Here is a 25651-nt window from a genome sequence, read left to right on the forward strand (position 1 = left end):
GGGTCTACTTAAAATTTGATGTTAGGGTTGCTTGGGTTTTTTAAATTAAATTAGCACTACTCAGTGTGAAGCTAAGGAGAGAGTGCCCCTGAAAATTACTGCCATAGAAATACAGTTGGAGAGATAAATGTATTAGAATTTGAATGTGATACCTACACTTAACATGCAGTAAGGTACATACTGTTTTTTAAAGATGGTAAAGGGAAAAACTTTTTGTTTGAGATCTTCAGTTTCAGATTTTTGCAAACTAATTTTTTTTTTTTTTTGCTCTGTTGGAGTCAGCAGTACCAGGTGCTGTCAATCTGTTATTACCAGAGAATTTGCTCCATGACCTGTCTTGTAGAGAATAAACTATTAATTATTATTTTTTTTTCTTCCTTTTGTATTTTGGAGGTGGTCTTCCTAAATCCCTTTCTTCTGTGTACCACCTCTTCCTCAACCCTTTGGAAAAGGAAAAGGTAAACTATTTGCCATTTACAAGGTAAAGCCATTAGTGCCTCTGAAGCAGTATAGCTGCTCTGGTAATGGCAAATTGATTATATTGTATTGCTTGACAATCCCATTGGAGCTGGCTGATTGTGCTGTTTAGATTACAGTTTAGTTTAAGGTGTTCTCTAGTATGTGCATATCAAAATCTAAAGGTAAGGTGTTTTTTAATTGTCAGTAGTCATTTTAATATACCTCTAAGCAAAATCTGTACTTAATGAAGTAGAAATTCTGCATTTTATGTATAAGAAAAATTCTCATGTCTCTTGTCCTAGTGAGTGAGTGCATGGTTTAGCACTTGGCTGAAAGAATGCCAGTTTCATGGAGCTGTGTGTATTTACTGTATATTAACAGCTATATTTCAGCTGTTACAGGAAGACAAAAGACTAACAATAAAACTCGATTCAATACATAAAAACAATGCTGATTTTATTTTCTTCTTTGATTAATTGAGTTTTATTTTCTATTTAGTTATTCTTAGAGTTATTTAGTAGACTGTCTGTAACCTACTTCATCAAATACCTTGTCAGTGTGTGTGACATTGCTGCTTGCAGCAGAGCTTCCACTTTTATATATTGGTTTTGCATGCAATATGAGGGCTCAGATAAACTCTTGAACTATCCTAGTAAGTTGATGAGAGCTTCAGTGTCTAGGAAGGGAACATAGCTAAGCATTGTTTCAAGTAGTTTCTAGAAGTTTTTCTAGAAGTAGTTTCAAGTATTTTTCTAGAGCAAAACTTCCTTCCAGAATTGTAGTTTGGGATAAGTAAAACTCTCACGCGTGGTTCAGTGTAGTGGGTGCCTGTAGTTCTAGGCAGTGAACTGTGGTGTTTCTCCTCTTTAAAGTTTAGCCATCTTGAGACTAGCTTTTAAACAGCTGTTCTGTGCATTAGCAGAGTGTCTTCTGGGGCCTACAAAAATGAAAAAAAAATACTGTAACTTTCATCCTACAGTAAAAGTACAGTTTTATGTGGTCCAAATGAAACATTAAAGAAACCCCTAACATAAACCCCACAAAGCCTGTTGCTTTTGTTACTGTATTTTATTAGAGAATACATTGAGGTAGAACTGCATTTTCTAGGTCAAACTTTTTGAGATTTACAATATTATGGTCACATAAAATAAGAACAAAGACTTTTGATATCTTTCTGGAACAACTTCTGATTTGTGCAGGAATCTTTTTCATCATATAAACATATAAAAATTTTATGAAGTGTGATGGTTGTATTGTAATACTGTCCTGTCATAATTAGGTGTCAGGCTGTTTTTATTTTAAAATTTTACTCTTTAAACACTATTTAGGTTAATGAAATCTGAAATATATTGCCTGAAAATACTCTTCTTCTCTTTAAAGGATACCTTGATTGTGTGGTCTGAAGCTGAAAATTATGATTTGGCACTTAGCTTTCAAGAAAAAGCAGGTTGTGATGAAATATGGGAAAAAATATGTCAGGTAAGTTTGATAAAGATTGAGACAACCTAATTCATCTAAGTGTTTGTGTTCAAAACTTATAGGCTGTTCTGAGAGTTTGAACAATAGTAGATAGAAAGTAAAAACTACCATTATAGCCAACTCTCCCAAAGTTTGCATTTTTCAATTTTAAAACTTACTCCTTCCTCCAGAAATTCAATACAGACCTAATAAGTTTTGGGTACTTTTTTAGAGCATTTTCAGGTCTTTCTACTCAACATAACTTCTTTGATTAATCTGATAGTAGGAGATAGCTCCATCCCTGTATCATCGCCATAATGTTTTAAGAAATCAAACAACATATATGTAGCATGTATATATTTTAACATATGTTTTGCCACTACAGCCACTACAGTGACTGTATAGTCATTGAATCAGTGTTGTTTGTGAATAATATTTGTTCAGGTATTAACTATTGACACAAAAGAGTTTAATTAATATATTCACTGGTATTAGTTCACTTTCTCAGTTCTTGTTTTGGCTTTTTCTTCCCTTCCAAGCATTACAACTTCTCTTAATTCTGTGCTACAGTATGTGGGATTTCTCTGCACTCTCTTTCTGTTCTTAGCAAACATCTAGCTCTCCCCACTCTGTCTTTTGAAGTTTGTTCTTTGTAATTTCAGAAACAAAGCAAAAGAAATCTGGTTTCACAATTACATGTGTATAGATTATTCCTTTTTTTTAAGAATGAGTCTTTTCAGCAGTTTACCACTTATGTAAATAAGTTCAAAAACATTTCCAAGAGCCCTAGCAGTCAATGGCCCAAAAGCTGGGGACAGAAACAAAGTAGGGAAAGGGGGAAGTTTTGTTCTTAGGAAACACCCAGATAAGAAGCCCAGTTTCCTCACCCTCATGTAAAGATCTAATATTTTTGTAGGAAACCAGTGTCTTTATATCCTGTTTTGAGGCCATGCTTTGTAATTGTGTCTAGTGTATTTTATAGATCTTAAGCTTCCTCAGTCATTAAAACTTCTTCTAAATGGAAAGCTTTGATACCAATTATAGAGAAAGTGGTTGCTGCTCTATAAGCAGAACAATATGTGGGGTTTAGCACCATTCTGAGTATAGGCTTGCTGTTCTAAATGAAGCATTATTTCTCCCAGGGTTTTTTTGCTGAATTTCAAGATTAAAAATAACAGCACCTTCTACTGTTCTGCTCAGCAGTGCTTCTCTGAATTTAACATCAGATTCCAAGCAGATGCTAAAATTAAGATGTCATTAAAGCTGATACACTTCAGTGCCCAGGCATCTGTGCATTTTTTTACTAATTCATACTTTCCACAGTTTCCTCATATGTCTGGAGAGATTTTTGCAAGTCCTGTGCATTATTTTTCTGACAGTCAGTTTTCCTCTATTATTTTGTCAATGTTGGTTTGAGCTTTTTTGTTCTTTAGAGAAGATTCTGTGTCTCTGTTGAGTATTTAGAAAGTGCACAGTAACAGATTTTGACTTGCAGCTCTCCAGAACTGAAAACAACAGATAAATTAGCAAGACTGGCCTCTCTCCTCTGAGGTAGTGGAAGCTTTGAAAAGCATCAAGAGCAGTTAATAGCATATAGATAAATGTTTAAAGCTATCACTAGAATAATGTAATACTGATTTGCATTTGAAAATCTGTCTACAGAGAATAAAGACTGGAAAGAAACAGCTTAGTTGAGTAGTCTATTAAGAAGTTGCCGTGCATATTAATAATTGCAAATTTCTGGTTTTATTTGAAGTACTCAGAAAATGTAGGGTTTTTCCTTATTCTTCCTCCCATTTTTAAAAAATAAATAAAGTTAAATGTCTTATGTAGAGACAGTTCTATAAAGCTTTGTATTTGAAGAAATCTTCTCATTATCTCTTTTATTTTCCAAACCAGCTATACTCAATGTCAGACTAGATTTGCATTTCTGTTTTGCCCATACAAATTAAAAATGTGTGATACTTAAATGGTATTTTTTAAAAAGCATTCGAATACCAGCAAAATTAAACTCCACTTTTTGACACATGTTATTTTGCAGGTTCAAGGCAAAGACCCTTCTGTTGATATTACTCAGGATCTTGTTGATGAGTCTGAGGAGGAGCGCTTTGATGATATGTCATCACCAGGTCTAGAATTGCCATCCTGTGAACTCAGCCGACTGGAAGAAATCGCAGAACTCGTGGCATCTTCCCTGCCTTCACCCTTACGCCGTGAAAAACTCGCGCTAGCACTGGAAAATGAGGGTTATATTAAGAAGCTCTTAGAAATTTTTCACGTGTGCGAAGACTTGGAGAACATTGAAGGACTACACCACTTATATGAAATTATTAAGGGAATTTTCCTTTTGAACAGAACTGCACTTTTTGAAGTCATGTTTTCCGAGGAATGTATAATGGATGTAATTGGATGCCTAGAATATGATCCGTCTTTATCACAGTCACGGAAACACAGGGAATTTCTGACTAAAACAGCAAAATTTAAAGAGGTGATACCTATATCTGATCCAGAGCTGAAGCAAAAAATACATCAGACGTACAGAGTACAGTATATTCAAGATATGGTCCTACCCACTCCCTCAGTTTTTGAGGAAAATATGCTATCAACACTTCATTCTTTCATCTTTTTTAATAAAGTGGAAATAGTTGGCATGTTACAGGTAAGTTTCAAAAATTCATAGTCTCTTACTTGTGCTTGGGCAAAGAAAGTCAGGTGATTATTCCTGGAAATACTGAGGTGCTTTGGTGGAACCTTCACTTCTGTGATTCTGTAAGTGATTGTGGGCTGTGACAGAAAAGGCATGGATTTGAGTATTGAGTTGTCAAATACACATCCTTTAATTTCTGGATTTGGACTAGATGTTGTGTAACTGATTTAAATGGAGCAAACCTATAGAATATTGAATGAGCTTCTTTGGAATGAACAATACTGTTTCCACTTTGAATATTTAATTTTAGTAGGAGTATTGAGGGTTGTTGGGTTTTTATTTTGGGAATTTTTAGTCACTAGACTTAGGGATATCTTTTGTCATGTTACCATGAAAAAATCACTTTGCCTGAATTTCACAATATAATCTCCTACCACGATGTAGCTGTTGCTAATTTTGAAGTAAATTAAATTAGCTGTTTGGAAAGTACAGATTCAGAACATGAGACCACTTCAGATGCTTGAGTGTTTTCTTAGTTTGTCTTAATAGATCCTTAAATAATGGTGCTTGGAATGACCAGTTTTTCATGAAATACGTGTTACTGCAAATGTGAAGAGATTATTTGGTGCTTTACATAGCTTACCAGTGTCTTAGGTGTTCTGTACCAACCCCTGAACTTTCTGAATGATGTTAGAAGTTGGCGGCACATCTCTGTAAGGGGAGCTTTCAGCTAACTCAGCAAAGTGTTACAGCACAGTATTTTGGTTTGTCAAAGTTAATTATCATTATCTTATTTCTCCCAGAGTTTAATAAATGAATAGTCACTGTCTTAGTAGGGACTGTCTGATCTGGAGAAATGGACTAAGTGTTAGATGTTACTGATTACTTTAATTATGATTTTTTTCAGTTTGACTCTCAGGATGTACCCTGTATAATTTCATGGAAAATACATAGCAAAGGAGAGTGAAAATTCCTTTTGCAAGCTCATAGAGCAAATAATTGTCAGAACTAGGCCTCGCAACTTTTCCTCCATCACACCTGGTTATCAGAATACTGATATTACTTAATCCACTCTCTTGGAGCTTTAATCTGTCAGGTGAAACACCTCAGGCATCTTCAGTAGTGCCAGGCCCCAGCTTGTGCCCAGGTGAACCAAACTGTTCATGTCGGGGTGTGTGTCTTTGATAAACAAAGTCACAGTTGCTTATCTAAAACAGTCAGAAGACCTTCAGCATTTTGGAGTTGCCCCTTTGAAGAAGTTTACAAGTCTTTGAGAGAATGTTGAAAAAGACTCAGTTAAGGAGTCTCACCTGGAGCATCCACTATGACTGTTGTCTCAAAAATGTCTTGCTCTCTTTGCAAGCGTTGCTAAAAGCAAATTTCTGAGGATTATTTATTTTGACTTGAGCAGGAGGAGGGGAAGAATTTTTCAGGAGTCTTGGTGACAGTGGCTGATTCTGAGAGAGATCTTGAGCTTCAAAAAAGAAAACTGGGCAAGGAAAAAGAGGGCCTGATCCTGCAAAATCATTACGGGTGTGTTTTACATCCTGAGATGACTTTATTGAGGACTAAAGACTGATCAGTTTCCTGTTTTTCTGTCTCTTACAACTTGTGTTGGGTTAATAGTTGTTGGGTAGGTTTGAGTTACAATATCAAGGTTTTGTGTTGTTGCCAGACTTGTTAGTTGCAGTTTACAGTTGAAATAAAGACTCAGATCTGATTTTGATTTGTTGTGTGGCAGCAAATTTTTCAACGTTACCTTCAGTGCTGTTCTCTATGGTTGAGAATAAAGTAGACTTCGTGTATGTTGGAGCAAGAAGAATTAACATTGCATTTCAAAGTTAGATAAACATTTGGAATTGTTGAAGTGCTTTCCACAGCTTTGAGGAGCCCAGAATGAGAGCACACAAGAAAGATACACCCTGTGCTATACTGCATTTCATAGTACTTTCACAGTACAGCTCTCTAGCAAGGAGGGAGAACTCCCTAAGTTTTAAGTAAGAATCTGTCAGAAGTAATTTGATGTTGTTGATCAATTTTTGGGTTTGAGGGAATTAAAAAAGACTCACAAATTACGTGTCCATTGCATTTCTAAGAGTTTAAAAGGCTTGATTGATTGATTGATTGACTTTTCAATCAATGTAGCTCTAACCCAAGGTTCAGCCTACTTCCCTGGCATTTATTTATTCATAAAGCTATAGGCCAGGTTGCACTTTTCTGTAATCTCTGCACTAGTTTCATTTCATCCCCCATTCCTACAGCCTGTGTATAAAACATATGATGCTATTTGTTCCTATTCCTTTACACAGAATAAATAATGCTCTAAGAACTGAATTAAAAGACTGATTTTGTTGATTTCACTTCTGTAACTAATTCCTAAGGGCTTTCTTCCATTTGTGTGTGGTTTAACATCGTGTTCCTGTAGTTGGTATTACAATACTTGTGTGAGTGAGGGGGCTTTACTGCATGAAGGACATCTAGTTCTCTGTAGTTCCTGGCATTTGTTATTTTGGATCTTCTGAGATCTTGGTGCTCACCAACCTTACATGTGTACTTAAGAAGTGGTTTCTTTTAGAAGTCATTATTAATTGAAAAGACTCTGGGTTGCCTCATGGTAGTTTATTGGAAGCCATGGATGATTCTCAAGTTCCTAGCAGATGAATAAAAAAGGCTTTAATGCCTCTGCTGTTGATTTGAGGTTGTTTCTCTTGGACCATTGAGGATGTGACCAAAGAGATGTCTTTTTGGGAAGTTTCACTTGCCAGGATAAAAGTAAACTCCCTGAGTAGCTGATATCACATGGCATCCTGCAACTCTCATGTGTACAGCTGAGTTGTTTAGTATTCTGTTCTTTTCTCTCTCTCTGGCTGTGAAGGAACAGAAAAGAAAAACTCTTACCTACATCATGGAAAAGAAGTGAGCTGTAATGAGACCTTTCCATGTCAGGCTGTGTATTAACCAAAACGGCACCGTACAGTACTCTCATCTCAGTTAACTCAGCCAGACTCTAGTTTCAGAGAAGTGAATAGAAGTTTGTACAAGACTGTACAGATTGTATCTTATGCTTCTTGACAAGCTGAGTGATTCACTCAGAACTACCACTATGTTTTATTTAAGGCATTTACTGTCAAGATAGGCCATTTACGGTCATTAAAGGGCACTGGCATTTAAAGTCAGTTTTTCAGTTATAATTAATATTGAAGATGAGAATATGCTGATTCTTCAGAGTTCTTGCTTTATTAGAGAGACTTTGTATGTATTTAAAAAAAATTAATTCTGAAGTCATGGAAGATACTTGCTTCAATCACTTTGCTTTTTTTGATAGGTAAAATAACTATTGCCCTTTTGTACTAAAACCAAAACCAGAAAATAGGTAACCTTTGGCATTAGGGTTATGAACCAATTTCTTCCTTCCTTCTTCATGAAGGTAGCTTTCTGATAAGTTTTTTAAAAGTATCCTTATATTGATGGGCTTTTCTGAGAACTGGAGGTAAGTTTGTTTGTGGTTTAATTTTATAAGATAGGTTATTTTAAGTGAGCATGTTGTCATCTCACTGAACTAGATATCATTGTTGCATGATGAATAGTAATGCCATGAAAACAGTATTCCCGCTGCAGAATTGACTGCTGTGAAAATTACTCAATTACAGATTTTCTCATTCACAATGTGTAAGATACATGTAAGATATGAATTGCATTTTTTTGCAATTTCAGCCCCTCCTGATATACTCTTACTGCTTAGGGTCCAGCCTGTTCTAGTCTTGAGATGTCATAGCCACCAAGAAACTTGCTGAAACATGGAGTTGGCCAAGTTTTGAGAGTGGGGGTGGGACAGGTAAATAGTGTTTCTTGCTTTATATTACGCTCTTTTGCAATTTAAAAAAAGAAATACTAATGAGCACACTGGAGGCCACCAGTTCTTTCCCTTTGTGTTATTAACTAGTTAATTAAAAAAAAAAATCTTGCAAAACTGCACCATAGAGTGAGCAAACACTATTTCCTTCTGTTCTCTCCCCCTTTTCTCTGGTGTGTTCTTTTTGCCAGCACGATCATGCAATATCTTTATCTTCCATTTAGGATTACTTTTGGGTATGTGCATTTAGACTTCAATGTATTTAATTTTCAGGAGAGTGGAGAGCAGAAGGGGAAAATTGGACATATGTTAAAATAGTTTTTGTGCCTGGTAGAGCAGTGATCAGATGGTATTATTGTACTGGTAAATCAGAATTTTTAAATACAGAAGTCATATTATTGATAGTCCCTATATCCCTTTTCAAGAGCTAAAAGATGGCAGGTATTTAGCTATATCTGTATATTTTACTGTATTAATGTGTAATGATAGGCAGGTTTTAATTTTGAAAGTGGTTTTACAGATAGTTGCTAATTCTTAGGAGTCCTGTGGATGATTATCTGTAGTTGTTTTGGAGGAAGAGTTGTGTAAGTGCATACTGGTAGTTTTGCCCAAACCCAGTCTGCTTTCTTATAGTAGTTCAATCAGGAATAACTGGAGATTTACTTTCAGCAAAATTCACCTTGCAATCAAGTATAAAAGGATACCACTTTCTGGGGGAAATGACTTGGTGGAAGACATTTGCAAGTGGTGCATGCTTGTGATATTTGGGGTTAGCTTCTTCATTTGTAGAAAATTATTTTTCACGTGTTCAGAAACTACAAAAGTCATTTGGTGGGTCTCGTTACTTTTTCCAGCGTGTTGATTCAAGTGAAGGTAGTGCATGATGAAGGCATGTGTGGAAAGGCAGTCTGATACAAAGGGGATTTTAAACTAAGCAATCTTTTGTGTGGTAGCAGGAAGGAATGTGTGTTTGAAGTGGTAATTATCTGTTTGCTAGTAATATTTTATGAAAATTTCACTTTATGGGCTAAAATATTGTTTCTGCCCAAAATTAATATGGAGGTGGAATATAGGGTGGAATGTGTGATCTCTTTCTGGTTTGGGTGGTGTTGAGTTTCTTTGATTTTTTTTTTTTTGAGAAAAGTATGTTTTATGTCATTTATCTGTAATAACAGACACAAAAATACCTGATAACTGAATGTTAATTATATTTAAGAGGGACCTGGTTTTGAAGAATCCTTTTTTTAAGTGCCTTTTAGGAGGAGGAGGGCTACTTTGGAAGTTGAATCACAAATGTAAATAGTGTCCTTTTTTGTGACCCTAGCTTATCTGTGGGTTTTCTGGTTTTTAAAGTCATAAATAATTGAGTGAGTAGTTGGCCTGGCTTGTTTTTATCTTCGTGAGCTTTGAAATGTGTTAAATCCAGAAGCATCGACTTAGATCTTGTCTGGTATACACATAGTTTAAGTATTGCACTTCTGCTAATTTCTGTGCCTGGGGAAAGTACCTAGAATCCACAATTACATCATAAACTGCTGGTTGCAGTTTGGTTTTCTTGGAAAACAGTTGTGACCTTCACAGCTTCTAAGGTAGAGCTAAATGTGTTTTGATACTTGTCTGTGTGAAAAGACCACATACTGCAGAGAATTATTCATTTTCACTGTGTTCACAGACATACATTGAGGAATTTTTACAAGTTGAAGAAAAAAAAGAAAACATTCAAATTCGTGTAATTCTATCATTCTGTGTTGGTGCTTTGTGACTTCTAAAATATGTGAACTCTGCTCTCAGACTGTGCATTTCCACGGGTCTTGGCAGGATTGTTCAGGAATGTTTTGTTAGATATATTGCCCTTGTCAGTAATTTTACAGCTTGATTACAGCTTGAGAGAGAGAATCTTATACTTACAATGTTCTTTGCAATGACACTTCTTCTATATATGTGAGAGGATTGGGTCTTTTCTCATGAACAGCAACCTGTCTGCCTTTCATTAAGCATCTGGAATGAGATAAATGCTGAATGCTTTTCAGGGCTAAGCCAAAGTGTGAAGCTAGTAGGAAGTTGTTTTTATTTTCTTGGAGTAAGTGCCATTTACTGCATATTATCCATGCAAGGGTGGGATGTTTCAATCATTCAGATCCATTTTAATTTGTCTGATTTTAAATAGGTCATGGTTGTTCTGGAGCCTAGAGATTTCAGGTAATCTTGTTAATTTAAAAGTGCAAGGTATTTAATGGAATTTGGGAGAGGACATGACATGGAGATATGTTTCAGTATTATATTTAATGCAGAATTGTAAAATACTGTATTATAGTCTATATTTGGAATGCTGGAAAATAGTTATGTACTGAACTACTGCAAATTTGTCCTGAAATATTAAGTGCCAGCTTTGAAGTCTTTCACTTGCCAGTTTTAGGTTCCCTTTACAAGTCCCGTAGGTTTGCAAGCCCAGTAACAGGGTGAGTGGGTTGCCCTCTGCTGGAGACAGCCACATGTTGGACAAGTCAGGGATGTGGCAGGATCTGGTCAGAGCTGAGCTGGGGTCCTGCCCAGCCAGTTCCTGCCTGTGCTGCTCTGGCACATAGATCCAGATGTGCAACTTCTTCAGCTGTCTCTGTCTCTGGGACACTTAAGAGACCCATAAATGAGACCCTCAAAGCACTCAGAGTACAGGGGCTCTCCTTCCATAACATAAAACCCCCAGTTTGATACTTTGGGTAATGTTGTATACCTTTTTTTTTTTTTCCCCAGAGGTACACTACTCTTACATATGTATGAGCCATGATTGTCTGCTGCTGAAGTTTCCATTATTTTTTCACAGTGATTACTCTAAGATAGGTGACTTGCGCTTACTCTCAAATACCATGGAAGAGGTGAAAAGTTGCTTTCACAGTGAGAATGGAAATAGGGGTTATGCTTTCCAACTGGGGATAAGCATGCATCTTCTCAGTAGTTTTCATAGATAAGATTAGTTCTACATCTTGATCAAAAGAGCAAAAAGAGAAATGAACTATGTGGCCTTCTCTTAAATAGACTGCTAATCATGGAAAAGAACCTGCATATTCTTCAAAAGAACTGGGTTTTATGGGGTTTTGTTTTGTTTGTTTGATTTTTGATTTCAGTGACTAAATATGTCAGTATGTCTACTGGGGTTACTTAGGTTGCCTGTGATGTCTAATGAGTTAAATATTAGAACAGAAAACTTACAAAGCCATATAACAGCTGGATAGCAGGTAGTCAAACACCCTTGCATTCTCCCATCAAAGCTTAAGGTATATTTCTGGAAGTCAAAATTTACATCTGTGCTTGATCCTCCAATGTGAATTTTGGTATACTTCAAGTGAGGCCTCTCTTGCATCCATTTGTTTTGATTTTGCAGTCACTGAAACAGCACCTGAACTTGTGTACAGAAATCACTCTTTTTCATTGTCTGTTGGGTCAGGTTAGGAGCACAGGTCAGCATCAGACAAGAGAAAATGTGGCATCTTCTAAATATAAGGTTTACCTTATTGTGCAGTGAGATATAGTAGTTCATGCCAACCTGTTGTGGGTTTATCTGTGTTGTGCAGTGCCATGTAGAGATTGTGTTGTGGCAGTGTTGTAGCAGCCTAGCACGGTATGCTATCAAAACTGAGGTACTCACTTCCTCAGCAGGGCTCCATGGTGAGCCTGAATGAGGTACTGAGGTAATTCACAACACAAGAAAGTTTTTGTGTGTGTATCTGAAGTACTTTCATGGGTTTGCTTTATGCAGTGCAAACGTGGGCAAAGCAGCTTGGATTTCTGGCACTGTGGTTTTGGGATGGAGGGATGTTGCACATCCATGTGTTACTGACTTCACAAGAAACAACAGTGGCAGCTTTCTGAAAAAATGTATTAGTGCCTGATGTACTGGAACCATTCTCAAGCAACTGCTGCCTTACTGCTGCATAACACTGGGAAAAGGATGGGAGAAGGTTTATTTCTGCCTTAATAATCTCCTAGTTGTTAGGACTGTAAAGGTTATGGAAAGCTAAATATTGCTCCTTCTTTCAACCTAAATACACATTTGTAATGTGTTTGGAGCTGTTTATAGTTTTGCTAAGGTACCGCTGTGTGAAAATAATGGAATGGGTTTTGATTGCTGTCAGCCAGAATATCCAATAAATTCTGTATGCGATAGGAACAGTTGTTTTGATTTGGTCTCTAAATTCATCCTTTTCACAACATTGAGGAGGAAGGAAGCTCACCTCATTCCTGCTGTTAGGCAGCTTTCCCTTCATTGTGTCCTTGCTTTTGTTCTGCTTCAGAGATCTAATAACATTCCAAAGATATGCATGTATGTGTGTGTCCTGTAGGGCTGTGTGGGGGACGTTGTTTATAAATGTGTGTAAACAGCTGACCGAGGGTAGTGTGATTTAGGGGGACTGGCATATGACAAGGGGGAAGGAAGTTGAAGAAGTCAAAGACAAAACAATGAGAGTTGCAGTAGAAGGTAGAAAAAGGGCAACTAGAAGGCAGTGCAGCAAACATCGTAATTGAATTGTTCTGTGGGTAGAGGAATGCTGAAGCTGATTAAAGCTCAAAAACAAGATGCATATTAATTTACTTGGAAATTGAATTAGAAAGTTGATACTGATGTGATTAATTACAGTGTACAAACATATGTTCTCATCATTCCGGGAAGCATGATCTAGAAGAATTTGATATTATACTTGGATGCCTTTTGATATTGTCAAATAAACAAATGGTATTGTTTTGCTTTTGTAGGAAGATGAAAAATTTCTGACAGACTTGTTTGCACAACTAACAGATGAAGCCACAGACGAGGAGAAAAGACAGGAATTGGTAAGAGATCTGTAAAATATGTGACAGCTACGACAAAGTGACATGTGAATCTTTTTTTTTTTTTTTTTTTTTTAATTACTAAACTAGTATATTCCTGGTTTTCAGGTAAATTTTCTGAAAGAGTTTTGTGCATTCTCACAAACACTGCAACCTCAAAACAGAGATGCATTTTTCAAAACTTTGTCAAATATGGGCATACTGCCTGCACTTGAAGTCATATTGGTAAGTCATTTGAATTCTATTTGTCATAACAATTTTGTTTATCTTCAGAGAGGCTTTTTAAAAAGTAACTTCAGTACAAACTTCAACAAGTGGTTTTCTTTTTGTTTGCTTCCTTTGGTTTGTCCTAGCTTAAGATTCAGAATGTTCAAAATATTTTTGTAAAACTTTCAAAGCTTTTACAGTATGACATTGGTAAGTATCCTGGCATTCTTCAGTTTTTGTTTTCCTATTTGCTTTTCTAGCTTTGCTTGCTTTTTGGTATCCAGATAAGTTAGTAAATAGGGAAATAGATCAAAGGACAGGGAAACCATAAAATTTATTTTGTCCAACTGTTGTCAAATTTACAGAGAAGTACAAGTTGACTTAGTTTTAGAATATGGTTTTAGTAATAGTTAGGTGTGATTTGTGAGAAGGAATTAAAGCTGTATGTTTTCTGGTTCATTTAACCCTTTCAAGAAAACAGCACGATTTTATTTGACTTTTCCAGGGTATGGATGATGCACAAGTACGAAGTGCAGCCACTGATATATTCTCATATTTGGTTGAATACAACCCATCCATGGTACGAGAATTTGTCATGCAGGAAGCACAGCAGAATGATGATGTAAGTAAAGAATCCTCAGAAATGGGGGTATTGTTTTGGAAATTACTGGGGTTTGAAGTTACTGGTGTATATTTATGATTATGAGCCCTAGTTTCAAAGAAGTAATTTGGAATTTGGTAACAGGACACTGAACTGCTGTGTTTTAAAGAGTTCTGCTAGGTGAGATGAGTTCACCTGTTCACAGATACTTGTTGCATTGTATAATTTCAGATTTGGTGCAAGGGAGTAGCATTTGAATTGATTTTTTTTTCCCCTCTTAGGATATATTACTCATTAACCTCATTATAGAACACATGATTTGTGACACAGATCCTGAACTTGGAGGAGCAGTGCTACTCATGGGTTTGCTTCGTACTTTAGTTGATCCAGAAAACATGCTTGCCACTGCCAATGTAAGTAAATACCTTCAAATGAAATTGTGTTTGATTTTTTTTAGAGTATTTGATGATATATGTTGCATATATTTTTTTCATTCCTTAGAAAACAGAAAAGACAGAGTTCTTGGGTTTCTTCTACAAACACTGTATGCATGTTCTGACAGCCCCTTTATTGGCCAATACTACAGAGGACAAGCCTAGCAAAGGTAATGACACTGGATTTTGGGCACATCAAGGCTGTTGAATGTCAATGTTTAGAATAATTGTCAAAGAACATTTTCCATCTAAATAAATTGAGTCTGAGATTATGAAACATAGTTCAAAGTAAAATGCTGATTCGATATTTAATCATTTGAATAATGCATAAGTACAAAACTCTGCAGAGAGACCTGATTTAAGAAATTAACAACATTTGCTGCAAATTTGGCTTTAGCAAAAAATAAAATACTTGTACAATTTTTAGGAACTCATGGGGCAGTTCATTGACATAGACTTCAAAACATTTCTAAATGGTTTAAGGTCAGGGTTTACTAGAAATGTTGCAACATTTCCCCTGGGAAGGTGTGCTGAATTTGAGAGTTGTTTCTTCAGCAGACTAAGAAAGCAGAGATCAGTGATGAAGTAATTGTTCATGCTGGATGCTACCAGCAGTTCTTACAAGTGTTAAAAGACACTGAGGTATTTCTTGCATAGTACTTTAGTTAAAAGGCATTACAGATCACGGTTTTGGTGTAAACTTAGTCAAGACACTGCATATGGGGCAATAGTTTATGATCTAGATTTATGGACATCATAATGTGATTTGGTTAAATAAGCCTGACAACTCGTATTAGGGTTAAGTTCTGTACTCTGAACTTTAAAACACCTATTTAAGAAAAATGTAAGTGGTTCTGTATTTTAAGGGTTTCCTTCCATATCTATATTCATAGAAAATACTCAATCCATAAGAAATTTGTTCAGTTTCTGTCTTAAAGACTAAACATTCTGCAGCATGTTCCATAAAATGTCTGTGGGAAAATAAAAAAGCTTGTAAACAGTAAAAATGTTTACTGGAGTGCAGTTGGATAGTTGAAGTTAGCTTCTGAAAGGCAGTATTCCAGATACATTTAATTATTTTGATTTTTTTTTATTACAGATGATTTTCAGACAGCTCAACTCTTGGCATTAATACTGGAATTGCTAACTTTCTGTGTAGAACATCATACCTATCACATAAAAAACTACATTATTAACAAAGATATCCTGCGAAGGGTACTCGTTCTTATGGCCTCAAAGCACGCTTTCTTGGCATTGTGTAAGTTTGAAAGCTAAGGAATAAACTAGAATTTTGTGGATGTGAACTGATACATATCTTCACTCTGCTGGAAAAAAACTGTCCATGGATCATGACAATTTTTTACTGAATACAGAAGTTCTACCATTATAGTCTATGTTTCTCATACTAGATTATAGTTATATCAGCTACTATTAGTAAATAATTTTGCATTTATAGGTAAGTTTTTCCCCTTAAAAAAGAAGGATTTTGCTTTTTGTCAGTGGAGAGGGGAATTGAAGAGATGGTATGTCAGTTTTGAATGTATTGAGAGAACATTGTAAGTTTTGATGGCTTTTTAGTAGAAATTATCAGAGGTACTTAATTAGAGCTATGACTACCTGAAGGCATTAAACTGTACAGAAGTTCAGTGTGCTGCTCTTCAGGCTGGTAGTTTCTTGACCACACTCAGCTCAGTAGTGTCAAAGCAGACAATTCCAGAGGCAAGTAGGAGATTTTCTCTGTAATTCTGTTGTGCACATAGAGTTAAAAAAACAAAGCTTTAAGTTGCCTGAGCAGTACCATACAATAAGTACATTTTACTTTTTGTAGCCAAATAACCTGTACACATGGTTGCGAAGCAAAATGTGCTGCCATGTGATACTGTACTTTATGCATGGACATTTTCTCACTTGTGTACACTTTGGAGTTTCAGAAAGAGCTTTAAAGTGGTTGTAAATCAAACCTTTGTCTTACTATGTGTGTGAATAAAAAGTCATTTACCAATTTTAAAATGAGATCATTTATATTCTAATCTGATAGAACTAATTAAATCTAACCAAATATTTTAATAATAAGGATGATAAGCAAATTCTGAGCTCCTTTACTGAGAAAATGTTTTACCTTTACCATAAGTAATTCAAAAAATTGGAAATATATTTTTATATCAGTAGTATTATAGTTGAACAATACTATATGAATTCTTCAGTGAGCAGAGGTGTTTCCATTTGTACAGTTTTGATGGAGGATTTCTTTTGATAGAACTGGTAAGTAATATTCAGCAGTGTAGTCAAGACTATTGAGAAGCAGAGAAGGACTGAATGTATTGCTGTATATGAACTGAGGCTGTAAACTGTTGTAGTAATGCTGATTACTACAATTTCTGCAATTTTGCTTTTAAATGTAAAAACTCTTGACAACATGTGTGTTCCAGGTGCCCTTCGTTTCAAGAGAAAGATAATTGGGCTAAAGGATGAATTCTACAACCGTTACATAATGAAAAGTTTTTTGTTTGAACCCGTGGTCAAAGCATTTCTAAATAATGGTTCCCGTTATAATCTGATGAACTCTGCCATAATAGAGATGTTTGAATTTATCAGAGTGGTGAGTGCTATTATATGCTAATTACTGCATTGTTTAGTCATGTAATTCAAGATTACTTTTCATTTTGCTTTTCCCCTAAATTATGCTATCATAATGGGACCATATGATACTGCATTTTTATGAACCTTGTTTTGTATCACTATTACATATTTGTTACATGTTCTTTCTTACATTCAAACAGTACCATTACTTGAAGATTAAATTCATTTGATACTGTACTCACAGTACCCAGATTTGCAAAGGCAACACTAATCAAATTTCATCATGCAGATTGGATCGGCTTGTTATGACAGGAATGTAATTAGAAACTACTGCTGCAAACCCATCAAATTTAGCTGTGCTCTGTAATGTCAATTCAATGGAATATGGAATTATACAGAAGAGATACCAATCTCTTTTTATTATTTTAATGGAGTGCTACCAAGTTCCGTCCATGGAGAGTCTCTTAAATATTCATGCCAGTTTGGCTGTGTGCACAGTACTATTTCCTTGCTGTTGTTTGCATCCAGATTCTAACAAGATGCTGTACAGACTGTAAATGTGGTAAATGGGGCCAAGATAGGGTGCAGACAGTTGTCAAGGAGTAAGTCACCATGTACTGTGTCACCTTTTGAAATCTGTAGTGTTGATCACCTCATTCTTCTTTGAGTTGGGACTCAAGGTAATTCAAGAATAAGATGACCTGATCATCATGGAAGAGTTGATTGAAAACTGTTTTTGAAGCTGTGGAAAAAGTTCACCTGTATAGGTGGTCGTGACTTGTACAGTGGTGTATTGGGTTTGCACGGGCAGTGGTGGGCAGTGGCTAAAGGGGTGGTTTCTGTAGAAGCTGCTGGAGGCTTCCCCTGTGTTCAGGAGAGCCAGTGCCAGCTGGCTCCAGATGAATGTGCCACTGGCTGAGGTCGGAGCAGAGATTCCTCTGCAGCCCATGGTGATGTCCATGGTGATGTCCATGGTGAGGCAGCCGTCTCCCTGTAGCCCACTGGAGGGCTGTGGTGGAGCAGAAATCCCTCTGCAGCCTTTGGAGGACCCCAGAGCAGGTGGAGGCCTGCAGAAGGAGGCTCTGACCCCTGGGGAGGCCTGTGCTGGAACCGGATCCTAGCAGGACCTGTGGCCCTGTGCAGAGAGGAGCCCACACTGGAGCAGGTTCACTGACAGGACTTGTGACCCACAGGGAACCCTTGCTGGAGCAGCCTGTTCCTGAAGGACTGCATGCCATGCTCTCCATCAATGTAAAAATATCTCTCAGTTACAGTGGAAAGACATTTTAGGATTGCATTTAGTACGGTTTTTATCAGGCTTTAGGTTCTGTAATGTTTTGAAGGAGATACTGCTAGAAAATTTGTGTTGTTTGCTAATCAAATACTTGAGGCTCTAGATTTTTAATTACGCTTACATACTTATATACTCATTTTTGCATAAGTTAATTACTACAGTGCTTGCTATGGCATTCTCATTTCAGATACTTTTTATATTGTATTAAATAAATTAATTTGAATGAAAATAAGTCACTTTATGTTTGTTTCTTCCTGTAGGAAGATATAAAATCGTTAACAGCTCATGTAATTGAAAATTACTGGAAGGCACTGGAAGATGTAGATTATGTGCAGACATTCAAAGGACTGAAACTACGATTTGAGCAACAAAGGGAAAGACAAGATAATCCAAAACTTGACAGGTAAAATACACTAAATGCTCTTGATGCTTTAATTCTCTTATAAGACTACTGGTGGGTTGTTCTCTTGTTCTGGGAAATACAGATAATTTAGACTTCTGCTTGCATCTCAAACCTTGCTGAGTTTACTTGATTAAAAGTGTGATTTTTCAAATGTGTTGCTATAGACTTTTCATCAACTTTCAGCAAACATCAGTTGCTGGACCCCCAGTCATAATGCTAATTTATCATATCTTGAACTTATCTGTAATACTTTAATGAGGCTGGAAGCGTACCAAGTATCTCTACCAAGTGGATTTCTCTAAACAACGTATTTCCACTGCTAATTTGAAAGACTGTCAGTTGTGAATTACCATTCTGTGGATTTTTCCTTCAAAAATTTACACGTTAGATTTTCTTTCATTTTAGTTGTGGGAGTAGATGTTTAGATAAGCTTTATCAAAATGCCTGAGGAATAGAACGTAAAAAGAAATTTTCAGAGAATGCTTTTTTGTCCCTGTTAGATCTGCTGATGGAGTAAAAAGCAATCTGATGCAAAGCCTGAATTGCTCTTTCTGTTTGCCAGAGCAAAAGTTCCCTTCCTTAGTACACAGTTGCTCAAGTTTAAAAGGCTGAGATGTATAAAAATAGGAAGTTTAGGCCTTTTTGCTCCATTTATTTTTGCTTTATGTCAAGTTTCATTAAAACAAAATGACTGCTTGTGTGAACAGATGAGTTACTCTTAAGGATTGTTAGCAAGATATGTTCTTGTTTTGCTGTCTTGAATTAGTTTGAAAACGCATTTAAATTAATTCTGATTAGTCCTACTAGGATATCTTGACATTTCAGACTTTTATTTCCTGCCACAAGATTTCTTAGTACTTAAATGTGAGAGTTGTGCAATTAAAATGAGACTGTAAATATAGATTTATTTTAAAACATTGAAGCACTTTCAAGATCATGTGCAGGATCTGCACTTTTGAGTACTAAGGTGTAAAAAGTGAGATGTTATTATTTTGGTTTATGTCAGCTAAGCACATCACTCAAACAGCTGTGAAATCCAAGGCTGTGATTCTTGCTTACATTCATTCATACGCAGGAAAGAACACCCAGCTGCTTTCTTCAGTAATTTCCGTCCAGTATAGCAAGTAAAGGTGTAGTTTTTTTCTTGGCTTAAGTTGAGCTAAGTGGTTGTGCTGCCTGAGTTTATCCAACAGAAAATAGAGCTTCAGTAGGTCTGTAGCTCAGCCTTCTTCCTACATCTGATGTTGTGGCTGCACAAGTCTTTTCACAGTGCATGTAATTTTTAAAGTGAAAACCCAGAAATAATAAAACACACAAATAACAAGAATCTATTTACATATTTTAGCAAAGAATAGTTCAGTAAAGAAGGAGCCCAACATATTGTTGACACAGGCCATGAAATTATTCATTAGAGTTCCACTTAAGTTATAGTTTTGTGTTCTTAGCAGAACTTGAGTTTAAATAAAATGTAAAATGATGCAGTATGTATAGATGTATGATAATGCTGGCAAGCAACTTACTTACAACTAAATTTATTATTAAAAGTGCATTTAGCATTTTTACTCAACAGCTTGTAATGTTTTAATTTTTCCTTTCTGGCTTTATCCTGCACTCCATAATGCAGATGTCTAGGTTGTATTATTAACATTTTGATCCCAGTAACCAAAACCACTACAGACACTTTCTGAAAAACATGAAATCTCATCCAGTAAACTGTGAAGTGCTTCATCAAGAGTTTCATGCTGCTGTTGGAAACTGACTGTTAACATCTAGCAATGAAAATGTTTTCAATGTCTCTTCCACTTCTCCTCCCAATTTTTCCAAGGGCCACATCCCTGTCCCTCTGCTCCAAGACCATAATACTGCTTCTTTGAGAAAAGAGAAAAGGAAGGTGGAGCTGAGATAAACCAACATTGATAATAGATCAAACAGGGAGAGAGAGGTAGCAGTTCATAACCAAGGCTCTAAAAAATGGGAAATACTGATAAGTGACCAAAAATTGTAACAGGTGGATGTGTCGGAGAGAGAGAGAGCTTTCTCTTCAATGTATCTGCTTAAAATTGGAGTCATGTTTAAGTTAGATTTTTATTACGTTTTTTTAACTTATTGGACCCTGAATACTATCAGGTTACAAAGTATTTTCAGATAATACGTCTATGTTTCTAAGCTCTTTGTTTTACAACTTTTTATTTACCAGTGCAAATTGGTAAACCAAGCCTGAATGCAACACTTCAGTGAGACTTACTAAAATTACTTTTAATAGTGCTGTTTATATGCTACAGAATTTTGTACTGATCAAGTAGTCTGCATCTGCTGTTAGCAGATTTGTACTTTGATTCTTTATACAGAGACGTTTTTAATGATATTTTATTGAAAATACAAAGGTTCACAATAGGGAACTTTGTGTGTGTTTTTATTTTGTTGGTGTGCTTTGCTGGTGTTTTTATTGCTCTGCAATGTATGGATCTGTAAGCTGTCACTGAGTGTCAAGTAGAAGTTTTATTATTAATATAAATTGATTTTTGAATCTAAGCTTTTAAAACCTCCTGTTCTGCAGCATGCGCTCCATTTTGAGAAACCACAGGTACAGAAGGGATGCAAGAACCCTGGAGGATGAGGAGGAAATGTGGTTTAATACTGATGAAGATGATATGGAAGATGGAGAGGCAGTGGTGCCCCCTTCTGACAAGCCTAAAAATGATGAGGATATTATGGACCCTATCAGCAAATTCATGGAAAGAAAAAAATGTAAGTAATGAGAAGAGAATGCCATAACTTGGCATTATTCAGTCCCGCTGCAATGAAGGATTTGCATTTATTTATTTTGAAATTGCAACATCAGTTTTGTTGTCTTTAGAGGCAGAATGACACAAAATGTGTTGTAGACTTCTTAAAGCATTTGAATTAAAATCTTATCTGATTGTCAAGCTTTTCAGTGTTTTATTTGAGTTATAATTAAATGTTATGTGTTAACTCAAAATTTTCTATATAAATGATCAGGTGATACCATTGGTAGAACAAAAGTGTTCATTCCTGGTCAGTGACAACCACTGGTATGTGGTATAGTAGTAAGGAAAAAGTCTATGACGACTCACTTAACTGAGTTATACATAAAGTATTAAGCCTTTTCCCAAATAGTGAAGTGATTCGTATTTAAACATTTCACTCAATAATACTGCTTTATTTTTTGCCTTTTTTCTTTCCAGTGAAAGAGAGTGAAGAAAAGGAAGTTCTTCTGAAAACTAACCTTTCAGGTCGCCAGAGCCCGAGTTTCAAGCTTTCTTTTTCCAGTGGTACAAAATCTAACCTTACCAGCCAGTCATCTGCAAGTAATCTGCCTGGATCTCCTGGGTCCCCTGGGTCTCCAGGGTCCCCTGGCTCACCTGGATCAGTTTCTAAAAGCACATCTCAGATGGCAGCTATTACAACTAAGGTAATTTTGAATGGTTGTAGGTTGGCTTTATTGTTACAGTGTAGGAGTTTGCTTTTGCATCTCTCTGAAGTTCCTGTGAGTCCCAACAAGTTAAGCAGTAATGGACTGTCTGGTTTGTGTGTACTTCTTGTCTGACCTTCATCATTTTTAATGAGATCTGCTCTATATGAAAGAAATAAAAGCTCTTTTAATGCCCAGACTGGTCAAGTAGGAAGCATGCCATTAGTTGCTTTTAGCAGTGATATTTACAGTCAAATACAGACAACACTGTGCTCATGTTAAATTGCACAGGGGTATTTGACAGGTAAAAATACATATTTTGGAATCATAGCCAAATTCTGGTAGACACCACAATGCCCTGCACATCCATTGAGGATTTCTACTATCACCATTTTAATATTGTTCAGAATTCTATAACTGACCTATGTGGAAGAAATAAATTGCATTGGATGGTGATTGCTGTAAGCCAGAACAATTTTTAATACCTGAGTGTGACATTTTTACCTTTGAACTAACTTACAGTTTTGATTTGGAACATTCTGAAGTAGAAGAAGAAGGACACTTTAAAAGAGCATTGTAACTTGCAGTGAATATTCAAAACTGGCATTATAAAATACGTTTTAGGACACTGTTGGATTTTATCAGATTTTTGAATAAAAATGTTCGAACTGAGTCAGGAAAGTAGAGTGACTGCTATTTTCTCAGCACAGGGGGCAGATAAGGTAATGTTGATAGAGTGCGGTTCAGATAATGAGAATTTATTTTCATAACAAGTGTATCCATTTCTAAAAGATGGGGTAAGTATGTCAGTTGTCAGATAGTCTTGGAATAACACTGATAACAACAGTCTTGGAATAACACCTTGTTTTGTAATGCTACCATACTGCTTGTTCACCTGATATCTAGTGAAGGTAAATGGGGGTTTAGGGTTTGAGGGTTTTTTTCTACTCCGCATGACTTAAGAGTTTGCATTTGGACTGCATTCTCTTGAAAACACCTAGATCAGAAGTGTTTGGCTGATGGAAGAACCTAAGGACACTTTCTCTAAAGCCTTCGGTGGAGGAAACTCCTTGCATAACCCAAGAGTTAGTCAAGTGCTTTTTAAAAGGGATGGAATTGGCTTGCAAATCCATTCAGTCTATTAGAGGTTTTTCTCTCCCAGACAATGTAATTCCTTGAGTCTGAAATGGAGTCTTAACATATGGAATATATTGGATGCAGTATTGACTCCACAAATTCAAGTAGTGGTGACAGAAGAAAAATGGTCAGGTTACAAAAAGGAGCATGCAGTGGACTGCAAAAGAGTCCTGGATTCAGGCAGAAGGTATCTTACCTTTTTTCAGAGTAAAACATGCCAGTCACAAACTAGAAACAGTGTTGAAATTGGGTTTTTCATTAATTAGCTTATGTTGTTGCTTTAGGTGTAGTGTACTCAGTGTTATGTGGATGTGACTGTACAGAATATGTGTAATTGCTTTTCAAGTTGTATTTTGGTTTACAGTTGACTGAACTCTTCTTGTTTGGGTGTCCATTATTAGGCACCTGAATAAATAATAGGACCTTTGAGTAAAGTATTTGATGCTTTAGAATTGTAACATAGTATACTTCGGGGAATTTTCAGAAGTTCATGCTGCTTCTTCAAGGGTCCAGAGCTGCCTAATCTTAAATTTTTAGGTATTTGCAATACAAGAGAGTTTTTAGTGATATTAGATACATTTTCATTTTCAGCTGACAAGTTATTTAAACTACGTAACCAGTACACATAATTCAATTATGTTAGTAAAAAAATTCTTTGTCACTATACACTTTAACTTTTGCCAGACAGACTGTGTTCTAAAAGTATCATAATTCAAAAATTTAAATTGAAGATATTCTGCATTTGTTTCTAAAGTGCTTCCAGATTGCTCAATACAGTCAGCCGTGCTCAGTAAAAATAAACTATGTCTTTACACATGGAGCTGCAGTGACACTTAGCCAAAATCATGTTAATTTTTGGCTTTACTTAAATTTCAGCTGGCAATATTTCCAGTTGGATAGGTAGAACCCCATTTTGGATTTATTCATTTAAACATTTCTCAGATAATGTCATTTTCATTCATACTGAAGGATTTATTTTTGTTCCACATTATTTTATTCAAAACTTTCTGAACCAGTGTACTAATGGCAATATTCTGTGCAAACACATGCAATCATGAATTATCAATGTACAAACATTCTCTTGATTGTAATAATTCGGTCTGTCTTTGTAGGGAGGCCTCGTTGGGCTTGTAGATTATCCTGATGATGATGAAGAGGATGATGAAGATGAAGATAAAGAGGAAACTTTACCTTTGTCAAAGAAAGCAAAGCTTGAGTCATCATAATGGCAACTGCTGAAGAATATTACCAGTTGGGGAAGGATTTTTTTCCAAAAACAAAACAAACCCACAGCAAAGCAGCAATCTTTTGTGAATTACTGTGTATGACACAGATCAACCTATACAAATGGATTTCTGCCAATCAAGTGCCAATTCAAAGGAGCAGAAGAAGGAGAAATACTTCATTTAGGGGAAAGACTTATGCCTTTGAGCTCTCCAGCTTGGACCACATGTTGCCCTTTTCTCAGGGAAGGAAATGGAAAACAAAACAAAACAAAAAAAAAAGAAAAAAAAAAGAAAAAAAAAAGCCAACAGGGCAGGAGTTTTGTTAGTGGAACTCTGGATTGGCTGGTCAGTTGCTACAATCAGAATATGCTTTCTTGGACCATGTATGAGACTTCTGAAGAAAAGGCGGGTTTTGCCATAATTCTTCACTAGTTAAGAATGCCAGCAGTTTCTTTGTATAAAAGAGACCTGCCTTTGAAATCGTACATTCTGAACATTTTACTCGAGCTACAACAGGTTTTAAAAACCTCTGCGGGGGAGGGCCGAATATAAAGTTTCCTCTTTTTTTTTAAATCTGTTCCCTTTGCCCTTTAAACTGCAGAAATTTTTTTTTTTGAGGTGGGGGATTTGTTTGTCCCTTCTTGATTAAAGATTGAGTGGAATTCTAGATGTGGTCACTTTTGTGTCATAATTTTTTTTGCCCCCCTGAGTGTATGCTTAGTTGTTGAGTATATATTTGGGACCATTAAAATTTTTTGATGTAATATAATCTCACTGTTGTGCTGGTACCTGTTTCACACTGTGTAATTTTGTTCTGCATCACCGTTCTTAAAATGTTGAGGATTTTATGGAAGATGGTAACGTTTTTATTGAAGAAAAAATCTTGCAACAATGTGCATAAAAGCAATACTATTTTGTGACTAAATATTTTGTATTAAAAGTTACAGCAGCACCTGTTGAGAGAAAAATCAGGATGAAATAAAAAAATGAATCCTATAGATAGGAAATTAGTATTCCAAAGAGACTGAAATTTCGTAATGCAGAACAGTGATGGTAACTAACTCACCAAAATGCAAGATGGATGAATTAAGAATA

The 25651-nt window shown here is 36.1% G+C and overlaps 1 protein-coding gene across 1 annotated transcript in view; it reads left to right on the forward strand.

Moving 5' to 3' along the window:
- Window positions 1–25223, forward strand: part of PPP4R3A (protein phosphatase 4 regulatory subunit 3A) — a 41808-nt gene extending 16585 nt beyond the window's left edge. Inside the window, exons 3-15 of the mRNA XM_084207266.1 lie at window positions 1840–1938; window positions 3959–4576; window positions 13167–13244; window positions 13350–13466; window positions 13954–14070; window positions 14331–14462; window positions 14551–14653; window positions 15583–15741; window positions 16913–17082; window positions 18618–18760; window positions 21318–21508; window positions 21967–22193; window positions 24443–25223. Of these exons, the coding sequence (XP_084063392.1) occupies window positions 1840–1938; window positions 3959–4576; window positions 13167–13244; window positions 13350–13466; window positions 13954–14070; window positions 14331–14462; window positions 14551–14653; window positions 15583–15741; window positions 16913–17082; window positions 18618–18760; window positions 21318–21508; window positions 21967–22193; window positions 24443–24556 (2268 nt within the window). The 3' untranslated portion in view covers window positions 24557–25223. The remainder of the gene's footprint in view (window positions 1–1839; window positions 1939–3958; window positions 4577–13166; window positions 13245–13349; window positions 13467–13953; window positions 14071–14330; window positions 14463–14550; window positions 14654–15582; window positions 15742–16912; window positions 17083–18617; window positions 18761–21317; window positions 21509–21966; window positions 22194–24442) is intronic.
- Window positions 25224–25651: the final 428 nt, after the last annotated feature.

Source organism: Fringilla coelebs, assembly GCF_963513975.1.
Source record: "Fringilla coelebs genome assembly, chromosome: 6".
In the NCBI taxonomy this organism is placed as follows: domain Eukaryota; kingdom Metazoa; phylum Chordata; class Aves; order Passeriformes; family Fringillidae; genus Fringilla; species Fringilla coelebs.